Here is a 24,606-nt window from a genome sequence, read left to right as displayed (position 1 = left end):
ACTATTTTTATTTGTCTAGTAAATGTTTGTTAATGTAAGAATTATAAGATATTTAGACTAGAAACAAGACAAAAATACTAAGTAAGAAATGCATTTTTTGCAGTGAAAATATGTTTCAAATGGAAGAAAAAACGATAACGAGTCTCATTTTTTTTCTCTCTCTCATTTATTTTTGTTAGTTGAATTCCTATAAAGGGTGAAGGAAATGATGGTCACAAAAGGTTTTTGTTTTCTTTTTTTCCACAAAGTTTTCTGAAGTCACAGTGTTTTAGACAACAACAAAACCAGAAACTCTTCAAATCTTTACATAAAGAAGGAAAGGCAAAGAGTCTGAGCCACCGTAGCCACACCTTTCCTTCATTATTTCCAACAGCAATATGAAAATTTCAAAGTCTGCTCCACCCATACTCAAACAAAATCTCAGAAACAAATAGATATAATTATATATTTATATTTATAATATATTTACTCTTTAAAAATATAACTTCAGTCTAGTGACTAACATCTGTACAAACTACAAAAATAAAAATTTAATATAAATAATTTATATGGCATGACATACATTTGAAACAAAACCCCTATGCAGGACCCCCATCCCCTGTCTGCCCGAGCCGCTCCTGTCCTTAAGCTGTACATGTGCTTCAGATTGCTTATTTTGCCTTGTCTTCCAGATACAGTAGCTACTTGGTTTGTTTCTGTTAAAACATTGTTAAATAAAGAGATAAAGAGTGAGAGAAGCTGCCACTTAAATTAACACTTTTCCCTGCATTTATTCTGGCAGTGACTTGACCAATACTGAACGAGTGAGCGTTTGGCTGAATATTGGACGTAATAAACAACTGCATTGCAGACAGAATACTAAGACTAGCACCATAGCTATTTATCTGTCCCAACACTGGCCTTATGGGAGAAGCCCGGAGGGCAACCACCAGGTAAACGATTGCACACACTGCAAGAAAAGCTTTTCTTACTTAGTATTATTGTCTTGTTTCTAGTCAAAATTTCTAAACATTCTTACATTAAGAAACATTTACTAGACGAGTAAAAATTATTGTCTTGTTTTGGGGAAAAATAACTCAAAATTAAGAGAGTTTTTGCTTTAAATAATCTGCCAATGGGGTGAGAAAAATAATGCTGTTTTAAGATTATTTTTCTCACCCCATTGGCAGATTATTTAGCTTATTTAAGCAAAAACTCTCTCAATTTTGAGTTATTTTTCCCCAAAACAAGACAATTACTTTGGCTAGTCTAGTAAATACTTCTTGTTTTAAGAATTGTTAGATGTTTGGACTAGAAACAAGACAAAAATACTAAGTAAGAAAAGCCTTTTTTTGCAGTGCAGGACTTCTGCTATATACAAAGCAGCCAACAAGATGACAAAGAGAGCAAAACATACAAAAAAAATCTCCTTTTAGCATTCACACAAAATTCCCTTTCTGAATGATATTTGGGTAAACTACACATTTGCCTGATGTCTCCCAAACTTATATAGTGACAAACTGAAGCGTACTCATGTATGGCTGAAATAACCATAGAGGAAAAGCTAAAAAAGTGTCATTTAACCATTTAACCACCCCTTCAAGTATACGAACGTAGCCTGCAAATGAGTATTAACGGAATAATGTAACATTAGACCCATGCTGTAACAAGAATGTGTAAAACCATAAGAAGTCATAAAACAGATGATAAAATTAACCTAACAGACCCTATCAATGACAATGCTGATCCGTAACGGTATAGCAATGCAACAGTTTGACAAATTAATTTTTGTAAGATTAAAAGTTAAGAAGGCACAATGGTTGCTGTCAGTAAAATAAATAAAGGAAAATTTCAACTGAGAAAAACGGTTATCTATATAGGTTTTGATTTTGTACAGTGCAATCAAATATAAGTCAACATCTTTGAACAAAACAGATAAGCTTCCTATTGGCTGCAGTTTAAGAACTTGTTAATATAAAAGTTAAATCTTGGCTTTTGTTGGGGAAAGGGGTACTGCATATTTTCAAGACACGTCATCTTAAATTTGAAGAGTAGCAGCAAAAAAAAAAAAGAACACTGACCTTGCATTTCAATAACCGATATCATCATTTCACTTATTTTTACATATAGCACATTTTATAATCTATACATCTGACATTTACACAAGAGAATACACAAGTTATACAGCACATTTTAAAATAGTTTCCCTCTTTTTAGTATTAAAATATATATATTTATAAATGTCTAAGAAGACCTTCTTTTTAATAATTTTAAAATAAATCCTCTTGTCTGTGTGAGGTCTATGTACAGTTCAAAGAGATAAAAGACACTGGGCTGGGAACTTCCCACAACAGCCGGAGATCCCAGACAAAGGGATGTGTGGGCTGGGAGCAGTCTAGCAATCTTTGGCTGCTTGAATCCATGCACCACCTGTAACACACGCAAGAGACAGAACACGATCATTACGGACCAGCTTTTACATAATAATCGAAAAACACACAAATCTCAAAACTATTAAAGGGTTAGTTCACCCAAAAATAAAATTTACATCATTAACTCCTCACCCTAATGTCGTTCCACACCCGTGAGACCTATGCCAGTTTAGGATATTTTATATTTAGTCCGAGAGCGTATGCAAGTGTATGCACACTATACTGTCCATGTCCAGAAAGAGAATAAAAACTTCATCACAGTAGTCCATATGAGACATCAGTGGGTTAATTAGAGTCTCTTGAAGCATCCAAAATACATTTGGGTCCAAAAATAACAAAAACTACGACTTTATTCAGCATGGTCTTCTCTTCCGGGTTTGTTTTCGATCCGCGTTCGCGGCTGCGCAGTGACGCTGCTGACGGGTTATCTGATGCGCCCGTGTATTCGGGTTCAAATAAATATGGCTGAGCAAAAAAATGCAAGTCTTCCTCTGTGTCGAAGTCCTTAGACATGGTGGTTTTGTTTACTCAGACTATAAACGTGCGCACCAGATAACACGTCAGCAGCTGAAAACAGACCCGGAAGAGAAGACAATGCTGAATAAAGTCGTAGTTTGTGTTATTTTTGGACCCAAATGTATTTTGGATGCTTCAAGAGACTCTAATTAACCCACTGATGTCTCATATGGACTACTCTGATGATGTTTTTATTCCCTTTCTGGAAAAGGAGAGTATACCGTACATACAGAAAGCTCTCGGACACTGCAAAATATGCTTTTCTTACTTAGTATTTTTGTCTAGTCCAAACATCTACAATTTTTTTAAAACAAGAAACATTTACTAGACAAGCAAAAGTAATTGTCTTTATTTGGGGAAAAATAACTCAGAATTAAGAGAGTTTTTGCTTAAAATAAGCAAAATTATCCTTAATTCAAAAAGAAAACAAGATTATTTTTCTTACCCCATTGGCAGATTATTTATCTTATTTTAAGCAAAAACTCTCTTCATTTTGAGTTATTTCTTCCCAAAACAAGACAATAATTTGTACTTGTCTAGTAAATGTTTCTTAATGTAATAATTATTAGATATTTTGACTAGAAACAAGACAAAAATACTAAGTAAGAAAATCATTTTTTACAGTGCGACTATATATAAAATATCTTAAACTGTGTGTGAAGATGAACGGAGGTCTTACTGGTGTGGAGCGACATTAGGGCGAGAAGTTAATGACTGGGTGAACAAACCCTTTAAGGCACGAGAAGGTTAAAGTCTTTACCTATTGTCTGGTTAGCTTGATGCTGGCTTTTTTCTGTGGACTCCAGATCTTGAAGTTCCAAAGAGTCCCTCTTATAATGTGTAGCTTTCCCATATGTTTGAGAAGTCCTCTTAGAGTCGTCAAAAGTGTCTGACTCGTTATCCTCAAAACCCTCGTGCATGTAGCCCTGGTACGACCCCGGCAAACTGGGGTGCACTGCCACTGTCACAGAGGCCGTTGCTGTAACCATTGTGATGGCATTGTTAGGGCATTGCAAAGCCCCAGAGCTGTGAGCCGGGGCTGTAGTCCTGTTTTTCTGCTGCCCTTTTCCTGGGCCAAATTGAGTAGTCCTCCGAGGACAGTGTGTCCTGTCGCTCGGTAAATGTTGTCTCCTCTGCCCTTGGGGCTCGTGTTTGTTGTCCCAACGTGTGATCTGCGAACTGACCGAGTTGACCGTATTCTGCTTCGACTCGGTGTTCTGTCCATTAGAGCCGCTTTCATTAAAAGGTTTTACCACCTTTGAGGCAAGAACAAACACAAACACATTACAAGATAGCAAAAATATGGGGAACACATATTCACTATTAACTATGACTTTCACCTCAATAAACTCCTAATTTACTGCTTATTAATAGTTAGTAAGGTAGTTTTTGTAGCGTTTAAGTTTAGGTATTGGGTCGGATTAAGGGATGTAGAATAAGGTCATGCAGAATAAGGCATTAATATGTGCTTTATAAGTGCTAATAAACAGACAATATCCTAGTAATATGCATGCAACTAGTTAAGAGTTAATAACTGAACCTTAAAATAAAGTGTTACCGAAAAGTGTTCAATGGAGGCTACATCGTAAGAGGTTTGATTCCTAGGGCCAGGTTTACTAACCGTGTGTGCCAGTGCAAACACTCTTGGTGTTAAAAAACTTCTGTCAGGATTTACAGGCAGTGATAAATTAGCGCTGAAAAGCCGTGCACACGGTTATTTTTGCAGCTGACCTTATTGCAAATGCATTTGTATGAGTTTCACTTTCAGTGTATTTAATGTTTAAGGTCTTTCAATGTTTAAGGTCTTTCAATGTTTAAGGTCTTTCAATGTTTAAGGTCTTTCTTGTCAATTTACTAGTGTTTGTGCCGTTATTTACTGCGCAAAAAAGAACGTCTTAAACCAGACACTAACTGGTAGATTGCATTAGTCATTATGCGTCTGTGTTCACTAATTTGCATGTCGTCAGTAGATAACGTGCAGAACTGTCCACTCCCATCAGCGCTTTTATTTACATTTAATCATTTATCAGATGCTTTTATCTAAAGCGACTTACAAATGAGGAGAGCAATAGAAGCAACTAAACAAACAAGGGCAACAGCCTGCAAGTGCTGTAACAAGTCTCAGTTAATCGAGCACAGTACACATAGTACAGTAAACAAATATATATATAATTTTTCTTTATAAACAAACAAACAAACAAACAGAAAATCGAATTGGATATTTAAGTGCTAGTCTTTACTGGTCAGGTGCTGCTGGGAAAGATGCATCTTAAGATCTTTTTTGATAATGGCTACAGACTCAGCTGCTCGAATTGAGATAGGCACACTCTAAAAAAATGCTGGGTTAAAAACAACCCAAGTTGGGTTGAAAATGGACAAACCCAGAAATTAGGCTGTTTGAATGAGTCAATTCACTGGGTTCAAACAACCCAATTTCTGGGTTTCTCCATTTTCAACCCAACTTGGGTTGTTTTTAACCCAGCATTTTTTAGAGTGCAGGTCGTTCCACCAGGTGGCAACAGTCCAGGAAAAGGTATTTTATGTAATTGCGCTCTCAAGCTAATTTGCACTTATTAGTAAATCTGGCCCCTAATGTTTTCTGTCAGGTCGACTTACTGTGAGTTTAGGGAAGCTGGGGTTCTTGCTGGCTTCAAGCAGAATATGAGAGGTTGGAGGTTGAGCTGGTGGTGTGATGTATGAGCTCATATCACAGTATTTATACTCCTCCTCGCCGATGCCAGAAGTCGTTGTAGTTTCAGAATAATATTCAGAGTCAGAGGTCTCCGAGAAGGCCTGACGCGGGCCCTTGGGGATGTGCCCAGCGTAGTACCCATGGTGGTTCATAGGAGGAGGCATGGGCTCCGGAGAGGGACTTTGCACATTATTGCCATTGTTGGCGGGTATGACCTCAGCTGGAGGACCCATGAGCGAAAGCAGCACTGGAAGAAGCACCAAACCGTTCAGGATCCCCAACAATGTCAGAATGGCCAACACTGCGAAGAAGTATCTGCAAAAGAGAACACAAATGAAGAGTTAATGGGGTGGTTGCATGCAATTTAACTTGTTTAACTTTAGTTAGTGTGTAATGTCGCTGCTTGAGCATAAACAGTATCTGCAAAGTTACAGCGCTGAAAGTTCAATGCAAACAGAGATATTGTCTTTTAAAGTTACTGCAGTTTATTGCCTACAAAAATGGCCGGTTTGGACTACAACGAGCTTCTTCCTGGGTTGGTGACATCATAAACCCTTGCTAGTCTCTGCAGATGTGACTTCTGCCCGTAATGGGAAGGGGCGTGGCGTTTCCAGCAACCTGTGCTTGGGACTTCAGCCAATAAAAATACAGGAAACTACATTTGGCCATCTAACCAATCTAAGACCATTGGGTTTTTCGGAGGGATGAGCTTCATAGAAGCAGGAAGCAAATGAGCCGTTCAAAGGACAGTGGAGACAGCGGTGGAATAAAGGTCAATTATAAAAAACAAAATTAAAAAAAGAAGTATTAAGACATGTTATACTGCGCCCCATAAACGCAACCAAGCCCAGAAAAAAACAGCCTTTAAATTAAGCCACCAAACATCCACAGCATGTTCAAATGTGTTCATCATTCAGAAGAGAAAGGTCATATCCAAGAGCTTTTATAGGATGCTGCTTCCCTTTTATCCAACCCCAGGTGCGGATTAAATTTTGATATTTTCACAGATCACGGGTTGGATATGGTGCTGAACTTTGCAGGTACGGGCGGACATTTGCACTCTCCTGGCATCCTGAAAAAGCCGGAGAGGAATTCCTGGGTTCCATCTTTGTAGCAATGCTCTCTCTCTCTCTCTCTCTTTCTCTCTTTCTCTCTCTCTCTCTCTCTCTCTCTCTCTCTCTCTCTCTCTCTCTCTCTCTCTCTCTCTCTCTCTCTCTCTCTCTCTCTCTCTCTCTCTCTCTCTCTCTCTCCCTCTGGGAGCCCTCATCTATCACCACTGCCCTGCCACTTCCTGAGGAGATGTGTTTACATTAGCGAGCAGATTCTACGCGTCAGAAACACTCACCCCTCTCCAATGCTTTCCCCCTTTGCTTCCCTCCCTCTGGCCTAAAAGCTGCCACTGCTGTTAATGCAATTTTCTCCTCAGCAACTTAATACCCTCTCTTATTAAGATCTTATTTCGCCCTGGCCAGGGCACGCCACCTTTGTGTTTACACTGGGAAGGGCCAGGCCAGGCCAAACCTTCACTTTCTACCCTTTTCTTCCTCTTACTCTCCCCTCCTCCTGGCCCTCAACAGCCATGTTGGTTCAAGAGCTAATCACGCAACACTAGCGCGGAGATCTGCTGAAAGGATTTTCTTTCACGTGTGCAATAAAATGTAAAACTGACCCTAGAGTCCATCAACAACAGTTCCTGCAGTCAACACGTATTCTGTGTGTTATTCTGAGAAATCTCTCTCTTATTAGTCCAAACCGTTCTGAGAAAGACTAATACTAAAGCCCTATTTGGACGGCAATTTTTTCTCATGTGGACGTCCGTAAAAATAAATTTGCCACCTCAGTGATAAACTTGTGCATTCGGATGGCGATTTATTCCCGGTGGAGGAGCGAGTTTTGTGATCCTGCGCACATTTGTCTGCTGTGAAAATGTCATATGCTTGGAATAATAAGAATAAAATCATATTTAATAGGAACTTATTAATTATTAAATTATTTAAAAAGGAAGATGTCATTTAAAAAATGTGGAAATGAGCGGAAATAAGTTAATACAATGCTGCAAATTTAACCTATCGTTAATTATTGCTGTAATAACGCCTCATTTCAAATGTTTACGTGTCTTTTTCTCTTTCTCTTTTGAGTGGTGATGAAAGATTATTCTTGTAAATACTTTTCATCATTTCAGTAATAAAAGCGTTGGCTAGATCTTTAATATGCATCCAAATTACAGCGAAGCGCAACGATACGGTGCTCCGCAGGGGTCAAAAAGGATATAAACAGTTCATTTTGAAGCAATGTTTTCTTGAAAACTTTGGATTCGGACGGAAATTACATCACCACACGACCTTGGTGTTTGTCTAAAAACAGTTTGTAATTTGGCCGGGGATTTTCACGCAGGTAATTGGAAAAAAAACACTGACATTATGGATTCGGACAGCAATAAAATCACTGACTAGCCCCTGTTTATGATGAAAATATCTTACAACCCCACTAGAAACTATTACCGTCCGAATAGCGCTTAAGTCTAGTTATTTTCTCAGTGGAGTTGACTAAAGCATGAATTTAATCCAGTGCTTAAGACCATCAGGAAACACCACCCTCAACCTCCGAAGCCAAAAACATGGAGGTCTGGTTGGCACAGGCGCTAGCGGGTCTGGTGGAGCGGTGTGAAGTGGTGCAGAGTTGCTTAAGGCTGAAAACGTATGTTTGAATGAAGGGGCCTAGGGAGAGGGTGGTGAATGAGGTTTCCCAGGCTTTAGCTCTTGGGTGAGTGCTAGATGTTAGCACTAGAGGCTAAAGATATAAGGCTGAGAAGAGCATTAGTAGTTTCGCTCTGTATACTGGCTTGCGTGTTAACATTTAGGGCTCGCTAATAAGCTGCAGGGCTGCGAGGGTGTCTGCGCCGCTGTGCTTTAGCTCAGGGCATTGAGGGAGGGCTCTGATTTACCACAAGAAAGACAGTGCATGAGAAAATTATAGAGCACTCCAGTTAAATGGTTACACTGAAAAGAGACAATTCAGCTGTTTTAGCTGTGGTTCCGAATTCTGGAGGTAAGAAAAAGAGGAACAGATTCAGGAAAAAAAGAGAGGAATGTTCTTTTAACCTCCCACCCTCTGACCATTTCTGCTTCTGTCGCATCTACAAGAACCTTGGGTTTAAGAAAGAACGACGGAGGGGGAAAAGTTCATCTTTGGCATATCTTGGAGCATTCCAGACGTACAGTGGAAACTGCTGTCCGCTGACCCGTCTCCTCCAATGAGGCCATGTGTTTACTTTGGCTGTCTGAGAACCGTCAAACAAATGAATCAAAAAACCCTGTTAAAAAGATTACAGGTCTGACGGTCATCGCACCACTGAACCTCCATGTTGGATCTATTTTAGTTTTGTTTCTATCGCGGCTCCCACAGGAACTGAGACCTGTACTGTATCACAGAACCTCTGGTTTTAAAAGGCTATAATTACCTATTTTCAGTCATTATGCACAGTCAGGGAGAGGTAATATTTAAATCGACCTCTAAAACCCAAATTTCCAAGGTGGCCCGTCAGGGTCTGTGCGTAAAACGCGGCACTAACGGAGACTCTGGTCAGAATTATATGCCACATTTAGATGAGAGACTGATGGCTATGGGTTTCTCAGACGGAGACAAGCAAGCCTGCTTTCATTCCTCCTAATTCTCCCATGTCTGTTTCATTAGCATAGATGAATCAGACAGCTTGAGTGTGAACCTTTTTCTTTTTTCAGTCATTTATCTCTACGATGATGGCTGAAAGCGCTTAAGAGAATCACAGATTGAGTGACACTTTGATAGGAGTTTGAAAAAGGCACAATCATCCTTTCAACACAATGTTCAGTGAAAACATGAAGGCTGTTTAAGAATGGAAAAAAACAGACAAAGCAGCCAACCATCTCTGGCTGCACTTATGTCCACCTTTTGTTAGTTAAAGCCGCTCATTCTGTCTGACAGTCCTGTATACATGAAAAGATTGGAAAAGGGGTGCATGTTTATTTTAATAAGTCAACATTCCGAAAGTGGAGCATGATTTATTTAAGGAGTAAAAAAGAAAAAAAGGGGGGAAAAAAAGACTAAACCATCCATGGCCCCGCCTGGGTTAGACCTCCAGAGTAGACCTAGTGTTAGGAATTCTGTTGTTTATATAAACTGTAATCTTTTCCATTCCAAGTCAGGGGTTGGAAAGGGTGGCTCGTTCTTAGAGGGGCCGCTGAGCTTGTTCTCCTGTTTATTCAGTGTCCCACAGCCAGGAGATGTTTACAGCAATGTATTTATGCTACTCCCCAGCTAGAGGGCCAAACCTCTCTCTCTCTTTCTCTCTCTTTCTCGCTACATCTAAACAGGACCTCCCACTGTGAATGCCCCAGTGCTGGCACACTGCTTGCACCAAATGGTTTGCTCCAATCCCCAACCCCCAAACTTTCCTCCAGCTTTACCACTGTCCTAAAGCAATCTGCTCTAACACCCCCCCTAGAGTAACCTCTTCCTCATATCTAAGTTACTCTTTGGTGCAAAAAGTGGGTGCTTGAGGCATATTTTTAATTTTCAACATACAGCTATGCTGTGCTGATCCTCCAACTAAGTAATTTTTATGTCATGGGACTGTTTTAGGCGGCTCTCAGGGTTGTGGTTTGCTTTCAGCAGAGCCCAAATCCAGTTGGAAAATACTATTTGCCTTTTTTTTTTCTTTCTGTGAAGTAGGCATTAAACCAGGTGGAAAAGCTGCCCAAATGCAGTGGCTAGAGGGAGTTCACAACCAAATGACTGGAGAGTTGAACTCCTACCCACAATCAGGGAGCGAGCGCTTTTCTTACTTAGTATTTTTGTCCTGTTTCTAGTCCAAACATCTAAAAATTCTTACAACAAGAAGTATTTACTAGACAAGCAAAAGTAATTTTCTTGTTTTGGGGGGAAAATGCTCAAAATGAAGAGAGTTTTTGCTTAAAATAAGATAAATAATCTGCCAATGGGGTGAGAAGAATAATCTTAATTCAAACAGAAAACAAGATTATTTTTCTCACCCCACTGGCAGATTATTTATCTTATTTTAAGCAAAAACTCTCTTAATTTTGAGTTATTTTTCCCAAAACAAGACAATAATTTTTACTTGTCTAGTAAATGTTTGTTAATGAAAGAATCTTTAGAGATTTAGACTAGAAACAAGGCAAAAATACAAAGTAAGAAATGCCTTTTTTGCAGTGTGTATGTTGCTTCACCACACAGTGTGTTGTATATTTACATGTTTACAAGCAGCTGCTGCGCTCCCTTGATGTTCCCTCCATTTGTTGTGCATTCAAGCAGCTTAAGGATGAGTGTTTTGGTGGTCTAAGGGCAGTTAGAGACTGACAACACCAGGTGATGGGGAGGCAAATGTTCGCACCTGTACCCTAAAGCAACATGGACAACTGTCTCCCTCCTAAAGCCTGTCACCATTTAAAACAGCATATGGGCCGACCTCAGAGACCTGCCTGAAGAAGTGTCAATCACTCACCTCATGATGAAGTCAAACTCGGAGCCAGCGAGCATGAGCACGCCCAAAAGAGTGGAGATGGCGCCGTCAATCACAGGAGCGAACATATGCTCCATAGCCACGGCTGATCGAGTGTTCCTGTCCCCAATGGCAGTCAGGAAACCCTACAACAGTGAGAAAATAGAGAGAATTGAAATACTCTATTCGATTTCCCTAGCAGAAATACAAATACTGATGAGGTACTGTGCAAAAATGGTTCTTACCAGTGCAATGTGCACCGTAAACTCCACTCCAATACCAACAGAGGCTATAAGGATGACCACAGGAATGGCGCTCAGCTTGATACCAATTAGGCCCATGATGCCAAAAAGTTCCACTGTCATCATGGCCAAAATAAAAACCTGAGGAGTAGAAGAAAAAAGCAGCATGTTAGCAGCTACATCACAAGGAACTATGTGCATGGAAATAGCTCTACATGAATCATAATGCATAAATAGGCCTCACTGGGCCAATATCCTCTACATTTGCCCCAAGTATCAGATTACCTAATGGCCATGTCCTGGCCACTCTCCATGACTTCTCAATTTCAGGGCTATGGAAATGAGTGACACTATAAGAGCATAAGGGCCATTCTGCTCTTGCTTTCCTGGTGTAGTGTAGTCCTACTTTTTAACAATACATAGGGCACTTGGTTAAGTCTTTGCCCTGAAAACCTTTGATGTTGGCAGGGGTCCCAATTTGGTCATGCTTAAATTGGAAATGGTAAAATCCATTTTACTGTGGCTCCATATTGGCTGTGAAACTGAAGACAACAGAGCCGATTATAAGTGACAAAAGTGCACTAAATTGTTTGCTTTATCATTTAAATAAATTGCTATATACACAAAAAATGCTGGGTTAAAAACAACCCACGTTGGGTTGGAAATGGACAATGAACCCTAGTAAATGGACCTATTCAAACAACCCAATTTCTGGGTTTGTCCATTTTCAACCCAACTTGGGGTTGTTTTTAAAACAGCATTTTTTAGAGTGCACTCACATGAGTTTGACATATTACAGCTAAAACTGAAATAGATGTCAACCAAGGCCAATGGCTAGTTCTAGTTTTCTAGCTTCTTCAAGTTGATCTCAGGACCCCAATAGCACTTAAACTAACCCATCCACCCACCTCCCCCACTATATCAGTCCCTGATGGATGGGTTTAACAGGCCAAGGTCGTGACTGGGCAGATCTGTCCTGTCCCCAAATTTCTGGACAAAGGCAGTCGGAGGTAAAAGCCTTCAGGAGAGCTGTGCATTTCTTCTTTAGAAAGTCTTGCTGCACCCATTTGAATGACAAAAGAGATGTGGGGGAGAGTACGTATGTGTGTGACTGTGTGTGTGTGTGTGTGTGTGTGTGTGTGTGTGTGTGTGTGTGTGTGTGTGTGTGTGTGTGTGTGTGTGTGTGTGTGTGTGTGTGTGTGTGTGTGTGTGTGTATGTGTGTGTATGCAGTCAGCACCCTCTAGACAACCCGCCAAGACCCTCCTCAGAAAACTGCCCTGGTGGCAAAGTTATTGAGCTGTGTTGAGGGGATCAGGGGGAGCAAGAGAAATAAGAGAATAGAGGAAAAGGCTAGAAAAGAAGGGAGTTAGAAATGGATTAGGGTGAGAGGAAGGCAGACTTACAATGACGCCTGCGGTCCAGGGGTTGAGCAGGAGGATGGCGCAAACCAGGAAGGTACAAGCAAGAACTACGCTGATGGACAGCAAGAACCAGTGGCGCAGACCAATGTACTGTTCCCAAAACAAAAAGGGATAGCCGTTGGGATAGTTCTGGATTCCCTGCCGCATGAACTCCTCGCAGATTGTGCGCACGCTCTCAATGGCTTCAACGAAGTCTGAGGCTTGTCTGAGGCCATTTAGGTAGAAAGGAAACTGAGCAAATTCTAGAGGCTCTGCCGCAGGGACTGAAAGAGAAGAGAGGTAATGCTCTTAGACACAAACATATGCTACTTCAGAAACATACATCCATAAACACATGGGCGTCGGAAGCAAATAAATAGTGGGTGGGTCCTCTCTCTCAGAATTCGTTTTTTACTGGAGTAATAACGTAGATGCCAAATTTACATTAAATACAAATATACCGCCCGTTTGCTAAACGATTGATTGGGCCAGACAAAATTGCGGAAATCACCTGAGTTATTAACCGTGGCTATAGTGTACGGTAAGTCTCATGTCATCAAGTTTTGATGCAAATCGATCAAAGGTTCAAATCCGCTTTTTGCTAAACTCGCTCTACTCCCTGTTCCCCATCACATATCAGATCGGAAAGGCATTTATTTTAAATTAAAATGGAGAAAATATTAGAAAAGTGGAAATAAAGCATCTAACGTGTTTAATAATAAGTGTTTCTCGGTTAGGGGTAGGTAAACAGACATGTGCTGAATTAGAGACAATAAAAGTGAGAGGGTCCAACATCATTGGTTGTAAAAAGTGGGTGGGTCTTGTCCCACACACACACAATGGTTCCGACGGCAATCCATAAACATGACTTTTAAAGGTGGTCCTAAATATGACCTTGTGTCTAATGTCATCGCCTGGGTTTACTTACTGCGAAGGTTCTCCCCAGTGGTGTCGTACTTATCATGGATCCACTCCCGAGGATGGGGGTAAAAGTTGGCTTGGGAGGCAGCATAGCCCAGCGGATCATTACTGACCCATACTGTCAGGTAAATGTAAAAAACTTCTGGTGGAATGAGACCATCCTCATCTACAAGGCGACGGGATGTAAGCTTTAAAAGAAACAAAATGTGCAAATGTAAGTTTTGTGATAGCAGTTTGAAGGCGTATTTAAAATGAACGCACCAATAGCTGACCACACACCTGGCTATAGTTGAAAGGGTCTTTCTTAGAGCCAGTTTGTATGAGAAGCTTGTAGGCCAGAGCGCCATCCTCTGTGCCATTGCGATAGCTGTCAGAGGTGATCCTGCCAGCTTCCCAATCAGCGTCAAATGTAGCCTGAAGACCTACATGGATCATGAACGCATACAGTTAGACCAACTGTGAGAAAGATGTTCAAACCTTCCTAATCTTCTATTCTCAACTCAGTAAGCTATGGCAGAAGGTTGTTAAAATCCCTCCTCCTTTAGATAGGAGGCAAAAAACTTGGGTCAGATTTAATGCCAACACACACACACACACACACACACACACACACACACACACACACACACACACACACACACACACACACACACACACACACACACACACACACACACACACACACACACACACACAAACAGGCATATAAACCAAAAGCCCCCCCTTACTGGGTTCTCCATCTTTCTGCCTGGTGCTGAATAAATGTGTGTGGGCTGAATAAACTAACCAGAGAAAGCCTTTCGTGCTCTCCAAATTACAAAGTCTGGCAACAGCTGAAAAACAGTTTCCACAACCATTCTGTAATTACAGAGATCTCCTCACAAGAAAAGGAAATAGCAATGGGGAGAAATAGAGAGTCTTTTAACTACCTCCAGTTTCCACAGCCTTTCAAAATAAATAGCTTCTTTTCAATTCGTTGGGGTTTTAACTATTGTGGATTCACCTCACGGTTAAGCTCTCAATACAAACTAATGTGACCAGAGAGGTCGCAAACAGTGAGAGATAACCCCTGACCCTCCCAAAATCCTTTCTATGCCCAGGTTGGAGGAACACAAAAGCCGGTGACAGAAGTGAACTTTCACTGAACTCTTTCTATCACCTTTAGAGATAAGAGCATTTCCTACACAATGAATGAACACCACAGCTATGCAAATTTATTTACAAATATTTTGTAGATACTGAAATATCCTAATCTATGACTAACACAGTGCATGACAAGTTATTGATTACATTTTTAGACTCGGGGTTAAGTTTTGAAAAATAGTGGTAAGATCAGTAGCCTTAGCAAGCACACTGCAAAATATGCTCTTCCTACTTAGTATTTTTGTCTTGTTTCTAGTCCAAACATCTAAAAATTCTTAAAACAAGAAGTATTTACTAGACAGGGAAAAGTAATTGTCTTGTTTTGGGAAAAAATAACTCAAAATTAAGAGAGTTTTTGCTTAAAATAAGATAAATAATCTGCCAATGGGGTGAGCAAAATAATCTTAAAACAACATTATTTTTCTCACCCCATTGGCAGATTATTTTGCTTATTTTAAGCAAAAACTCTCTTAATTTTGAGTTATTTTTCCCCCAAAATAAGACAATATTTTTTACTTGTCTAGTAAATGTTAGAAACAAGACAAAAATACTAAGTAAGAAATGCATTTTCTTGGCAGTGCATCACTAAAGAAAAATAACTTAGGCTTACCTTTGAGCCAATCCTGGAAGTAGTGCAGCCACATTCTGGGAAGTCTGTGATTGCTGTCTTTAATTACGTATTTTACAGAGTTGAAGGCATTGTGAAGTTGTAGAAGCTGTCTTTGAGAACGGGCATAGTCAAAGCCATCCATGGTAACCAGGTACATGTTATAGAAAGAGAAGTATTTAAACTGGGCGGTGATAAAGTCATACTCCTTTGTGTCCCTGGGGACAATATCAGTCAAGTAAAGTCCATCATGAACCATTGTGGTACCATAGAGGCTGAGGCTCAGAAGAGCCACAAAGACGATGATAACAACAGTTTTAGTTTCAGGCTTCAGCAACAGAGGTGCATACTTTTCCCGTGCAAAGCTTGACAGATTCCAGCGAAAGAAGGGGAGAGGCACACACTCTCGTCCCTCTTTGGGCTCCTCCACCTGAGCTAGAAGGTCTCGGGTGGAGCTGGAGGTGGTGAACAACTGTGAGCCGAAAGGGTCGGCGGTGGGAGTGGGTGGAGATAGGACCATAGATGGAGGACTGGTGGAGATTTGCGACGTTGGTGGCAGGATGGTGACGATATGTTGACCAGCTGCATCACACTGGGTGAAGGCCTGCACGGTGGTGGTGATGTGGGTGCTGGTGGTTATAGTGGAGCCAGTGTAGGTCGGCGTGGATGGAGAAAGCTGGTGGTTGTCGTTAGCATCGGAGAACTCCTGAGGCCGGATCTGGATCACCCGAGAGGAACAGGGACTGGAGAAAAGAAACATATCAATAAACATATGGAGCAGGGTTTAAAGGGCTGATGAATTGAGAAATCAGCTTTCCTTTGAGCTTTTGGTATATAAAAGGTCTTGGTAATATAAGATTATCCTGTAAGTTTCAGAGCTGAAAACTTCCTTGTTAGTCAAAGAAAAGCTTTTATAGACACCAGACACCAGACAGAAAACGATCCTGTGCTTTATCCTGATGTAATCGCGCAACGAAACACCGCCTATACAGAATAATAAGCACGTGTAATTCAGTAGCCCCGCCCACCGACTCATCTTATTTAGTAGCCCCGCCCCCGACTCGTGTAATTCAGTAGCCCCGCCCAACGACTTGTGTAATTTAGTAGCCCCACCCACCGACTCATCTAATCCGGTAGCCCCGCCCACAGACTCATCGGATCGCTAGCCAGCAGCAATAAACATGCTGAAGAAGATAGCAAGATATTGTGGAAGAACAGTCGCTGCATAAGCTTCCTTCGGATCCTAAAATTAGGATTGTGTGATACTTCATTTATTTTTAATGTAGTTCCAGCTCACGTGGGAAAGAACGTTTGTGTGTTCGCTTCATTTCACTGCGGAATCGTTTGTAAACCAGTCTCAGCTGCTGGATTTGCAGACACAATGCTGTGCCTTCTATATTGGATCTATTCTATGTTGGATGGATTTCACTCACGCTTGATGTCAACGTCACATGCTGTAGTACTCAATTCATAATTGGTCACTGCCAAATTAAAATATTAAAGAGAACGATAAAATAACGTTATTAACCGGTTTATGAGTTAATGGTCATTTCAGAACGATTAAACATTCTGGTTTTGTTTTCGATTTTGTTCCAAACTTCTTGTTAAAATTTAGTTTGTTTCCGGTTTTCGTTTTCATTCCTTGAACCGGTTCAGAGCCCTGATCTTGAGTACCAAAGGCTTTGGCATGATAAAATGGACTGAGATTAAGTAAGAGGACAGTGCATCTTAGTTACCTGTAGAAACAGCACAGGATGTCCAGCCGTTTGTCCTCCCGCCTCTGCAGGTCTAAGCTCAGAATGGCGGGGAAGATCAGCAGAACCATGGCAAAGTTAAAGACCACCACAATTGCTGCCTGAAATAAAGAGTGAGAGAGAAAGAGAGACTTTAGGATAGAGGCCAAGTCTTTTCGTTCATGAGTTCTCCGCTGCCACCCGACTCCACAGCTGCTGTCTGAACTTGATAAAAAACTCTGCATTCAGGATCCCTCGCTGTTTTAGTGCCTCGGATTGAATCCCAGAAAGTAAAGTATGCACCCTAAATCAACCAGCAACCCCCTCCCCCATCACTTCACAAATAGTCAACAATCCAAGGAAAGGGGACTCCCAAGGTCACAGCGAGTCTGAGCAAAACCAACCCCCAACTCCGCCAATCTCAGACAGACATTGCATGCCGTATCATTACAGCACAGACCACCCAGAGTTTAGCCTGGAGAGATCAGAGAAGCACAGTCTGATGGCTGGGTGATATACTGATATATTCACTCATCTCATTACCCCTCTCTATCTTTCTGTATCCCCTCCCCACCTTAAAAAACAGGCTATGACATTAGTTGGATAAAGAGGCTTGACCATAAAATAGAAAGAATGTGAGAAAGAGAAACAACAAAGGCCGTCCTCACTTTCAATTGACTTTGACTGCTCATTTATTAAAGCCACGTTTCACTGCCCTTTTCAGATGGTGACAGTTTTTCTGAATGGGCATCGCAGGGCGCAATGGTTTATGACATGCACTCACACACAAAATACACACTCATACCTGAAGTGAGAAGGCCCGGAGAGCAGGAATAGGCACTAGGGCAGCCATGAAGAAAGCAATCATGTTATTAATGGAGGTGAGAGCCACGCTGGTGCCAGTTCTTCTCAGGCAGTCACCTGTCCTCTCCTATGGAGAGAAATGGCAAAGAATGAGCCGTGATCGCCAACTAAACCAAAAGTTTGGGCAGCATTTGCATCCCCGAGAAGGCATGATCCAGAGCGTGTTCATGATATACCTTGAATGGGATGTTGGATCTGGCTTCGGTGAAGGAATGAGCCAGCAAGAACATGTCATCAACTCCAATGCCCAGGGCCAGGAATGGCAGCACCTGTGAAGGAACGCACAGAGTCTGAATTAATGCCAAGCCCTGAGGGTGAGTGTGAATTTAAAGGGTTAGTTCACCCAAAAATGAAATTTTTTCACCCTAATGTCATTCGAACGGTTATGAATCAGCGTATTGATTCATGATTCTGAATCATGAATCAATATGCTGACTCATAACCATTTGAATCTTCATTTGAGGATTGAAAACAAACCCGGAAGAGAAGACAATGCTGAATAAAGTCGTAGTTTTTGTTATTTTTGGACCCAAATGTATTTTGGATGCTTTTTGGATTTTGGATGATTTTGGATACTCGAATTAACCCACTGATGTCTCATATGAACTACTGTGATGATGTTTTTATTCCCTTTCTGGACATGGACAGTATAGTGTGCATACACTTGCATACGCTCTCGGACTAAATATAAAATATCTTAAACTGTGTGTGAAGATGAACGGAGGTCTTACGGGTGTGGAACAACATTAGGGCGAGGAGTTAATGACGAATTTCATTTTTGGGTGAACTAACCATTTAAGTTATTTAGGTGTGTATTTACCTGCGTGGTGGCAGCATTGAAGGACAGCCCCAAAAGTGAGCACAGGCCAAGTCCTGCAGCAACAGATAGTGCTACTAACAACACTCCTGCCAGCCCCACAGCGCCCTGAGACTTAGCACAGTCCCAGCGGAGCATGGTCACGCATGCGTACGCCAGCTGTGCAGAGAAACACACATGTAAGGGAATAGCTGCACACATATGGAGACATACTCATCACATTTCCATTAGCCTTAACTAGAGTTTCCACAATAATGGAGGTCTTACCATGAGCAGATAACCACCTGCCACCCTGATTACACTGACGTCGGAGAAAGACTTCATTATGTCATTAAGAGTGGTGGTAGAGAAGGCGTACACACTGGAGGAAGAGTTCTGGGGAATACTCCCATGGACAACCTACAGACAAAAATAATAAATAATAAAAATAAATGTTATTTGTAACACACTTTTTATTAAAGGGGTGGTTGCATGCACTTTTTGCTGCTTGAGCATAAACAGTATCCGCAAAGTTACAGCGCTGAAAGTTCAATGCAAACGGAGATATTGTATTTTAAAGTTACTGCAGTTTATTGCCTACAAAAATGGCCGGTTTGGACTACAACGAGCTTCTTCCTGGGTTGGTGACATCATAAACCCTTGATAGTCTCTGCAGATGTGACTTCTGCCCGTAATGGGAAGGGGCGTGGCGTTTCCAGGGCAACCTGTGCTTGGCACTTCAGCCAATAAAAATACAGGAAACTACATTTGGCCATCTAACCAATCTAAGACCATTGCGTTTTTCAGAGAGATGGACTTCATAGAAGCAGGAAGCAAACGAGCCGTTCAAAGGACAGTGGAGACAGCGGTGTGGAATAAAGGGAGAATAGAAGAAAAATACGGCGTTTAAAAGTATTAAGACATGTTATTCTGCGCTCCATAAACACAACCAAGCCTAGAAAAAAAACACGGAACCACCCCTTTAAACATCAATCCAGAGAACGGTAAATGATTTTCAGTATTTGTATAAAAAAGAGCATACGAATCCGTCAAATCAAATTAATTAATTTGCTTAACCTATCATTGTGTTTTGAACGAATTCCCCTTGTTGAACAAATCTTGAAATACTTTTTCCAAAAAGTCACACAAACATTCATTCTTCCGAGGGCCGTACCCTCATCCACATCTCATTTTATCCTAATAAACACAAACAAGATAGCACGAAGACCCTGTGAAGGTTGACAAGCGAGAAATAATGAGCACAGATGCCAGAGGGCAGAGGTCAGATGGATCAGATGAGATCACATGGTCTCTCAGGCTACTCCATCAGCACCATGAATGGCCGACAAACTTAAGGGGAAAGGAATACCGCTGCACTTTGTTTTTACAGTGCCTTATCCCCTCCAACCTCCCCTGACTTCACTTCCCCTTTGCTTGCTCTCTTTCTGAGGCGGTAGACATTATTGAAGGCTCTTCTCTCTCTCTAATTCTCTCTCTCTTTTAGTCAGCATGCTGGGTGTCAGTTATCACAAAAACAGCTTGTTCTTATAACTGGGAGTTTGTCAGCGGCCTCCTAGGAAGACTCTGTTTACTAGGCAGCTGAGGATTGATGGAATTCAGGAAGAAGTTGCCATCCTCTGGTCTAAAGAAAAGAAAACCCTCTTGCAGTACTTGTGCGACTACGCTCTTTTTACCTTTCCACCTCCAGCCTGATCTAGAAACACTTGTTTTCATAGCTCTGGGTCAGAGACACTTTTTTCGGGGTGAGGGAAATCCTCATGCCAAACAGTGTTCATGCACTCAAAAAAAAATGACTTGTTGAATTTACTTAAAAAAGATCCGTCAAGCGGTTGCACACAGCTATATTGAGCAATTTTTACAAATAACAATTTATATGAACAAAGCTGCCAACATTTATTTGAGTAAATACACTGTTAAATGTTTGTTGGTTTAACTTAAAAAAGGATGAAACCTGGTTGCCTTAAAATCTTGAGTTTATTGAAATTAAAAATTCGAGTTGGTACAATGAAGGAAATTGGATTAATAAATAGAAACTCAAAATATTATTGTATCTGAACCACGTAAAAAATTTAATAAATCATGAAAATAGCACAATTTTGGCATGTTTCACTTCGTCATCACAAATAAAACACACACAATTACCCAATTTGCTTACAAAATCTTTTAATAATATTTGAATAAAGGTTGTCGATTCTCAATTTTTTTTTATTGTATTAACTCAAATGTTTAATTTCAATGAATTTTAAGGCAACCAGGTAACTTATTTTTTAAATAAGCTTTCCACCCCCAGTCAGGATCCCTCCATGGTCACTGAAATCATCCAGACCCCACAAAGCGACCGTTTAAGTGTGTGTTAAAATAGGAAATTACCTCAACAAACTTCCTCTGCCAGGACTCCAAGATGGCAGTGGCCTTATCCTCATTCCAATTGATATCGTGGATCTCATAATCGTCTTTAAAGTGCTCGTAGAGCTGTTTGGGACTCATTAAGAGGAACATGGTTTGAAGAGCCTCCGCACTGTAGGGGGAAATACAGAGGATTGAGTGAGATCAGAACGTCCAAATGTGCATGTGCAAATACCATTATGCAGCAAGGTGAGTGTTAATAGTCAGACACGTTATAATAAAGGCTGGACTGATGTGTGTGGTCTCTCTCGGGCTGCTGTAAATCACACTTCCACTGAGATTACAACAATGCTCAAATGCTGGGCAGAAGGCCAATGTCCTGCTCTCTGCAGAGACTTTCATTTATTACAGATTAAACTCTGCATTGAAAACACATACACGTATGATATTAAATTACAGGTGTCAAATGCATTTGTTTTCACTTTTAGTTTGTTTACTAACTAAGGAAACCAGGAGCCTATTGTACTAAACTAGGATAAGGGATTAAGTTGGGATATCTTGGTGAGCTTGTCTTCTGTACGCAAAATTTAGTACACCGCTGTCGTGTAAACGGCACACTAACACCAAGAACGATAGCAAAAGATAACTGTATATTAGCGGATAAATTGAGCCAAGATCACCAAGATATCCCGGCGTAATCCCTTATCCTAGTTTTGTGCAACAGGGTCCTGGAAACAAACATGTCTGCTTTTATATAGAGATGTGAAAGGTAGTCTGTGTTGTGTTTATATGTCAGTCTCTGTTAAATAGAGAATGTTTTATTATATTTAGCACTGATACTACGTATTATCTTGGGACAGTTTTCAATACCAAATTGAATTAAATGTGCAATACTGTTATTTTAAATGTGTATCTTAAATTAAAAATCTTAGTGTGTGGGTTTACTTGACATAGGTTTGTGTTGCTCTTCGTTAACTGCTTCTTAATTGTGTGTAGTCTATGGATTGTGGGTAGTTTGGGTCTTCTATGTAGATTTTATGTATTGTATTTTTTAGAGCTGTGCAATATATCGAAATTATTGAAATATCGCAAATTTACATATCGCAATGGCAGGCAATATCTGAATGATTTTAATAGGCTACTTCAGCAGTGTGAAAAGTGGACGTTTTAGGTCGGCATATAGCAGAGAATAGACTGGGCACACGACTGTTACTTATGGGACTTGCTTGACGTTGAAAAGAGTTATTAAACGCAATAATTTGCCAAAAAACAATAACTTGCAGTCTCGCGCTGTCTGACACACACACACACACACACACACACACACACACACACACACACACCGAAAAGTGAACGATTTGTAACATAAATGTTTGATAAAAAACTGCTGGTGACTTTCAGATGCTTTCTTTTCCCAGAAAGAATGTGAAACACAAATTGTTTCATTCTCAGTTTTTAAATATTTTTTTATATAATTTAAATAGATTTTACACACTAATAGCAATATCGTATCGCATATCGAATATCACATTATTTAACAAGATATTGCATAAAGCATTTTTCTTCAATATCGCACAGCCCTAGTTGACTCAAAGAGCTTTGCTCTCCTATGTACCTGTATTGCTAGTACAAATGGTAAATAAACTTTTCATTCATTCACTCACTATGTATCATTTGCAATTTTTTTTCTGTTCAAAGTGTTTTCATTTTTTTCCTCCACTCTGCATTTCAGATCCGTCCATAGGTTATGCGGCTGTCCATCATGTTTAATTGGTCTTTCCTATACTGGGGTCAGAGGTGGAAACTGATCCCTCTTCATGTAAGGAATGCTTTGGATGTGTGAGGTTATTAGGAGTCAGAACGACTCTCTCCACCTCTGTCTCTTTCTGAATTTCTCTCTCACTTTCTCTCTTGTCAGGGCCTCCTAAAAGAGGCCCACCCACATACCCCCTCCTCAAGACTCTCCTTCTTTCTTCCCCCCTTTCTCACCTCTGCAAGGCATTCTGGGAGTCCTTTACTCTTTCACCCAGGATCAACTCCTCTTGCCAGTGCATGAACTTCTTGGAGAAACCATGACAACCTCCCTGAAGTTCAGCAGCAATGTCAGGGACCTAAATAAAACACAAGAGCGCACATTTAAAATCGACAGACTCATATTAATAAGACATTGTCATTTGCATTGCAGGACTGTGCCCACCTGCCACGGGTCCTTATTAGGGGCACTGTAAGGGCAGTCGGTGTCGTTTGGATCCAAACATGGGCGGTTCATATAGGCATGGCCAACCTGAGCCTTATCCAGCATCTCTCGAAAGCCCTCTAAAGATGTAAACTGGCTCAACTCTTCCATTAGCTTGAGGGGGTCCAGATTCATCCACTGAATGTCAGGCATGCCCCTATGAAAACAGACAAGAAAAATAATTAGTAATCAATTCGACAAATCAAGCATTTTCCAAGCCTTTCCCCCTTCTCCTGCTCCCCGGTGGTGGTGGTGGTGCTACAGATGCCGCATAAAGTAGCGTTTATTATCCTGTTACACGGAGGGGCATAATGTGCCGGCGGTCTACAGGCTGCTGTCTCTTAACTTTGTGCATCGAGTCATAACGATTACCTCTGCCTCTAAAACATCTTGATAAGGATGAAGGCGGGCAGAATGCTGCTTTGAGCTCAGTTTTCTCAACCCCTCAGTCTGCAGGTTTTAATCTAGCTTCTCTCCGGCAAAAAACTGCTTTTCTTACTTAGTATTTTTGTCTTGTTTCTAGTCAAAATTTCTAAAAAAATCTTACATTAAGAAACATTTACTAGAAATGTAAAATTCCTTGTCTTGTTTTGTGATAAAATAGCTCAAAATTAAGAGAGTTTTTGCTTAAAATAAGCTAAATAATCTGCCAATGGAGTAAGGAAAATAATGCTGTTTTAAGATTATTTTCCTTACCCCACTGGCAGATTATTTAGTTTATTTTAGGCAAAAACTCTCTTAATTTTGAGCTATTTCATCACAAAACAAGACAATTACTTTTGCTTGTCTAGTAAATACTTCTTGTTTTAAGAATTTTTAGATGTTTAGACTAGAAACAAGACAAAAATACTAAGTAAGAGAGCATTTTTGTGCAGTGTGAGAGAGTGAACTGTTGTTGATCGATGTGCCAAGGACTAATTCTCTAGATGCAGATAAGTTACAGTTGGACTCTTTTAACATTATAATGTATTACAAGGGAGGACTTCAGCTGTTGGGGACTATTGTCTGTTTATTAGCACTTATAAAGCACATATTAATGCCTTATTCTGCATGACCTTATTCTACATCCCTTAATCCGACCCTATACCTAAACTTAAACACTACAAAAACTACCTTACTAACTATTAATAAGCAGTAAATTAGGAGTTTATTAAGGCAAAAGTCGTAGTTAATAGTGAAT

The 24,606-nt window shown here is 40.5% G+C and overlaps 1 protein-coding gene across 1 annotated transcript in view; it reads right to left on the bottom strand.

The window, feature by feature from the left end:
• Positions 1-1,179: 1,179 nt before the first annotated feature.
• Positions 1,180-24,606, bottom strand: part of ptch2 (patched 2) — a 46,589-nt gene continuing 23,162 nt past the window's right edge. Inside the window, exons 6-22 of the mRNA XM_067453486.1 lie at positions 23,388-23,583; positions 23,180-23,301; positions 21,215-21,362; positions 19,112-19,243; positions 18,848-19,003; positions 18,204-18,296; positions 17,969-18,094; positions 17,167-17,285; positions 15,434-16,173; positions 13,960-14,102; positions 13,688-13,868; positions 12,763-13,043; positions 11,362-11,499; positions 11,120-11,262; positions 5,544-5,934; positions 3,688-4,183; positions 1,180-2,409 (exon numbers count right to left, since the gene is read on the bottom strand). Of these exons, the coding sequence (XP_067309587.1) occupies positions 2,375-2,409; positions 3,688-4,183; positions 5,544-5,934; positions 11,120-11,262; positions 11,362-11,499; positions 12,763-13,043; positions 13,688-13,868; positions 13,960-14,102; positions 15,434-16,173; positions 17,167-17,285; positions 17,969-18,094; positions 18,204-18,296; positions 18,848-19,003; positions 19,112-19,243; positions 21,215-21,362; positions 23,180-23,301; positions 23,388-23,583 (3,640 nt within the window). The 3' untranslated portion in view covers positions 1,180-2,374. The remainder of the gene's footprint in view (positions 2,410-3,687; positions 4,184-5,543; positions 5,935-11,119; positions 11,263-11,361; positions 11,500-12,762; positions 13,044-13,687; positions 13,869-13,959; positions 14,103-15,433; positions 16,174-17,166; positions 17,286-17,968; positions 18,095-18,203; positions 18,297-18,847; positions 19,004-19,111; positions 19,244-21,214; positions 21,363-23,179; positions 23,302-23,387; positions 23,584-24,606) is intronic.

The sequence above is a fragment of the Pseudorasbora parva genome, chromosome 9 (assembly GCF_024679245.1).
Source record: "Pseudorasbora parva isolate DD20220531a chromosome 9, ASM2467924v1, whole genome shotgun sequence".
NCBI classification, from domain to species: Eukaryota; Metazoa; Chordata; class Actinopteri; order Cypriniformes; family Gobionidae; genus Pseudorasbora; species Pseudorasbora parva.
The sequence above is the reverse complement of the archived record's forward strand: the minus strand, read 5'-3'. Positions and strand labels throughout refer to the sequence as shown.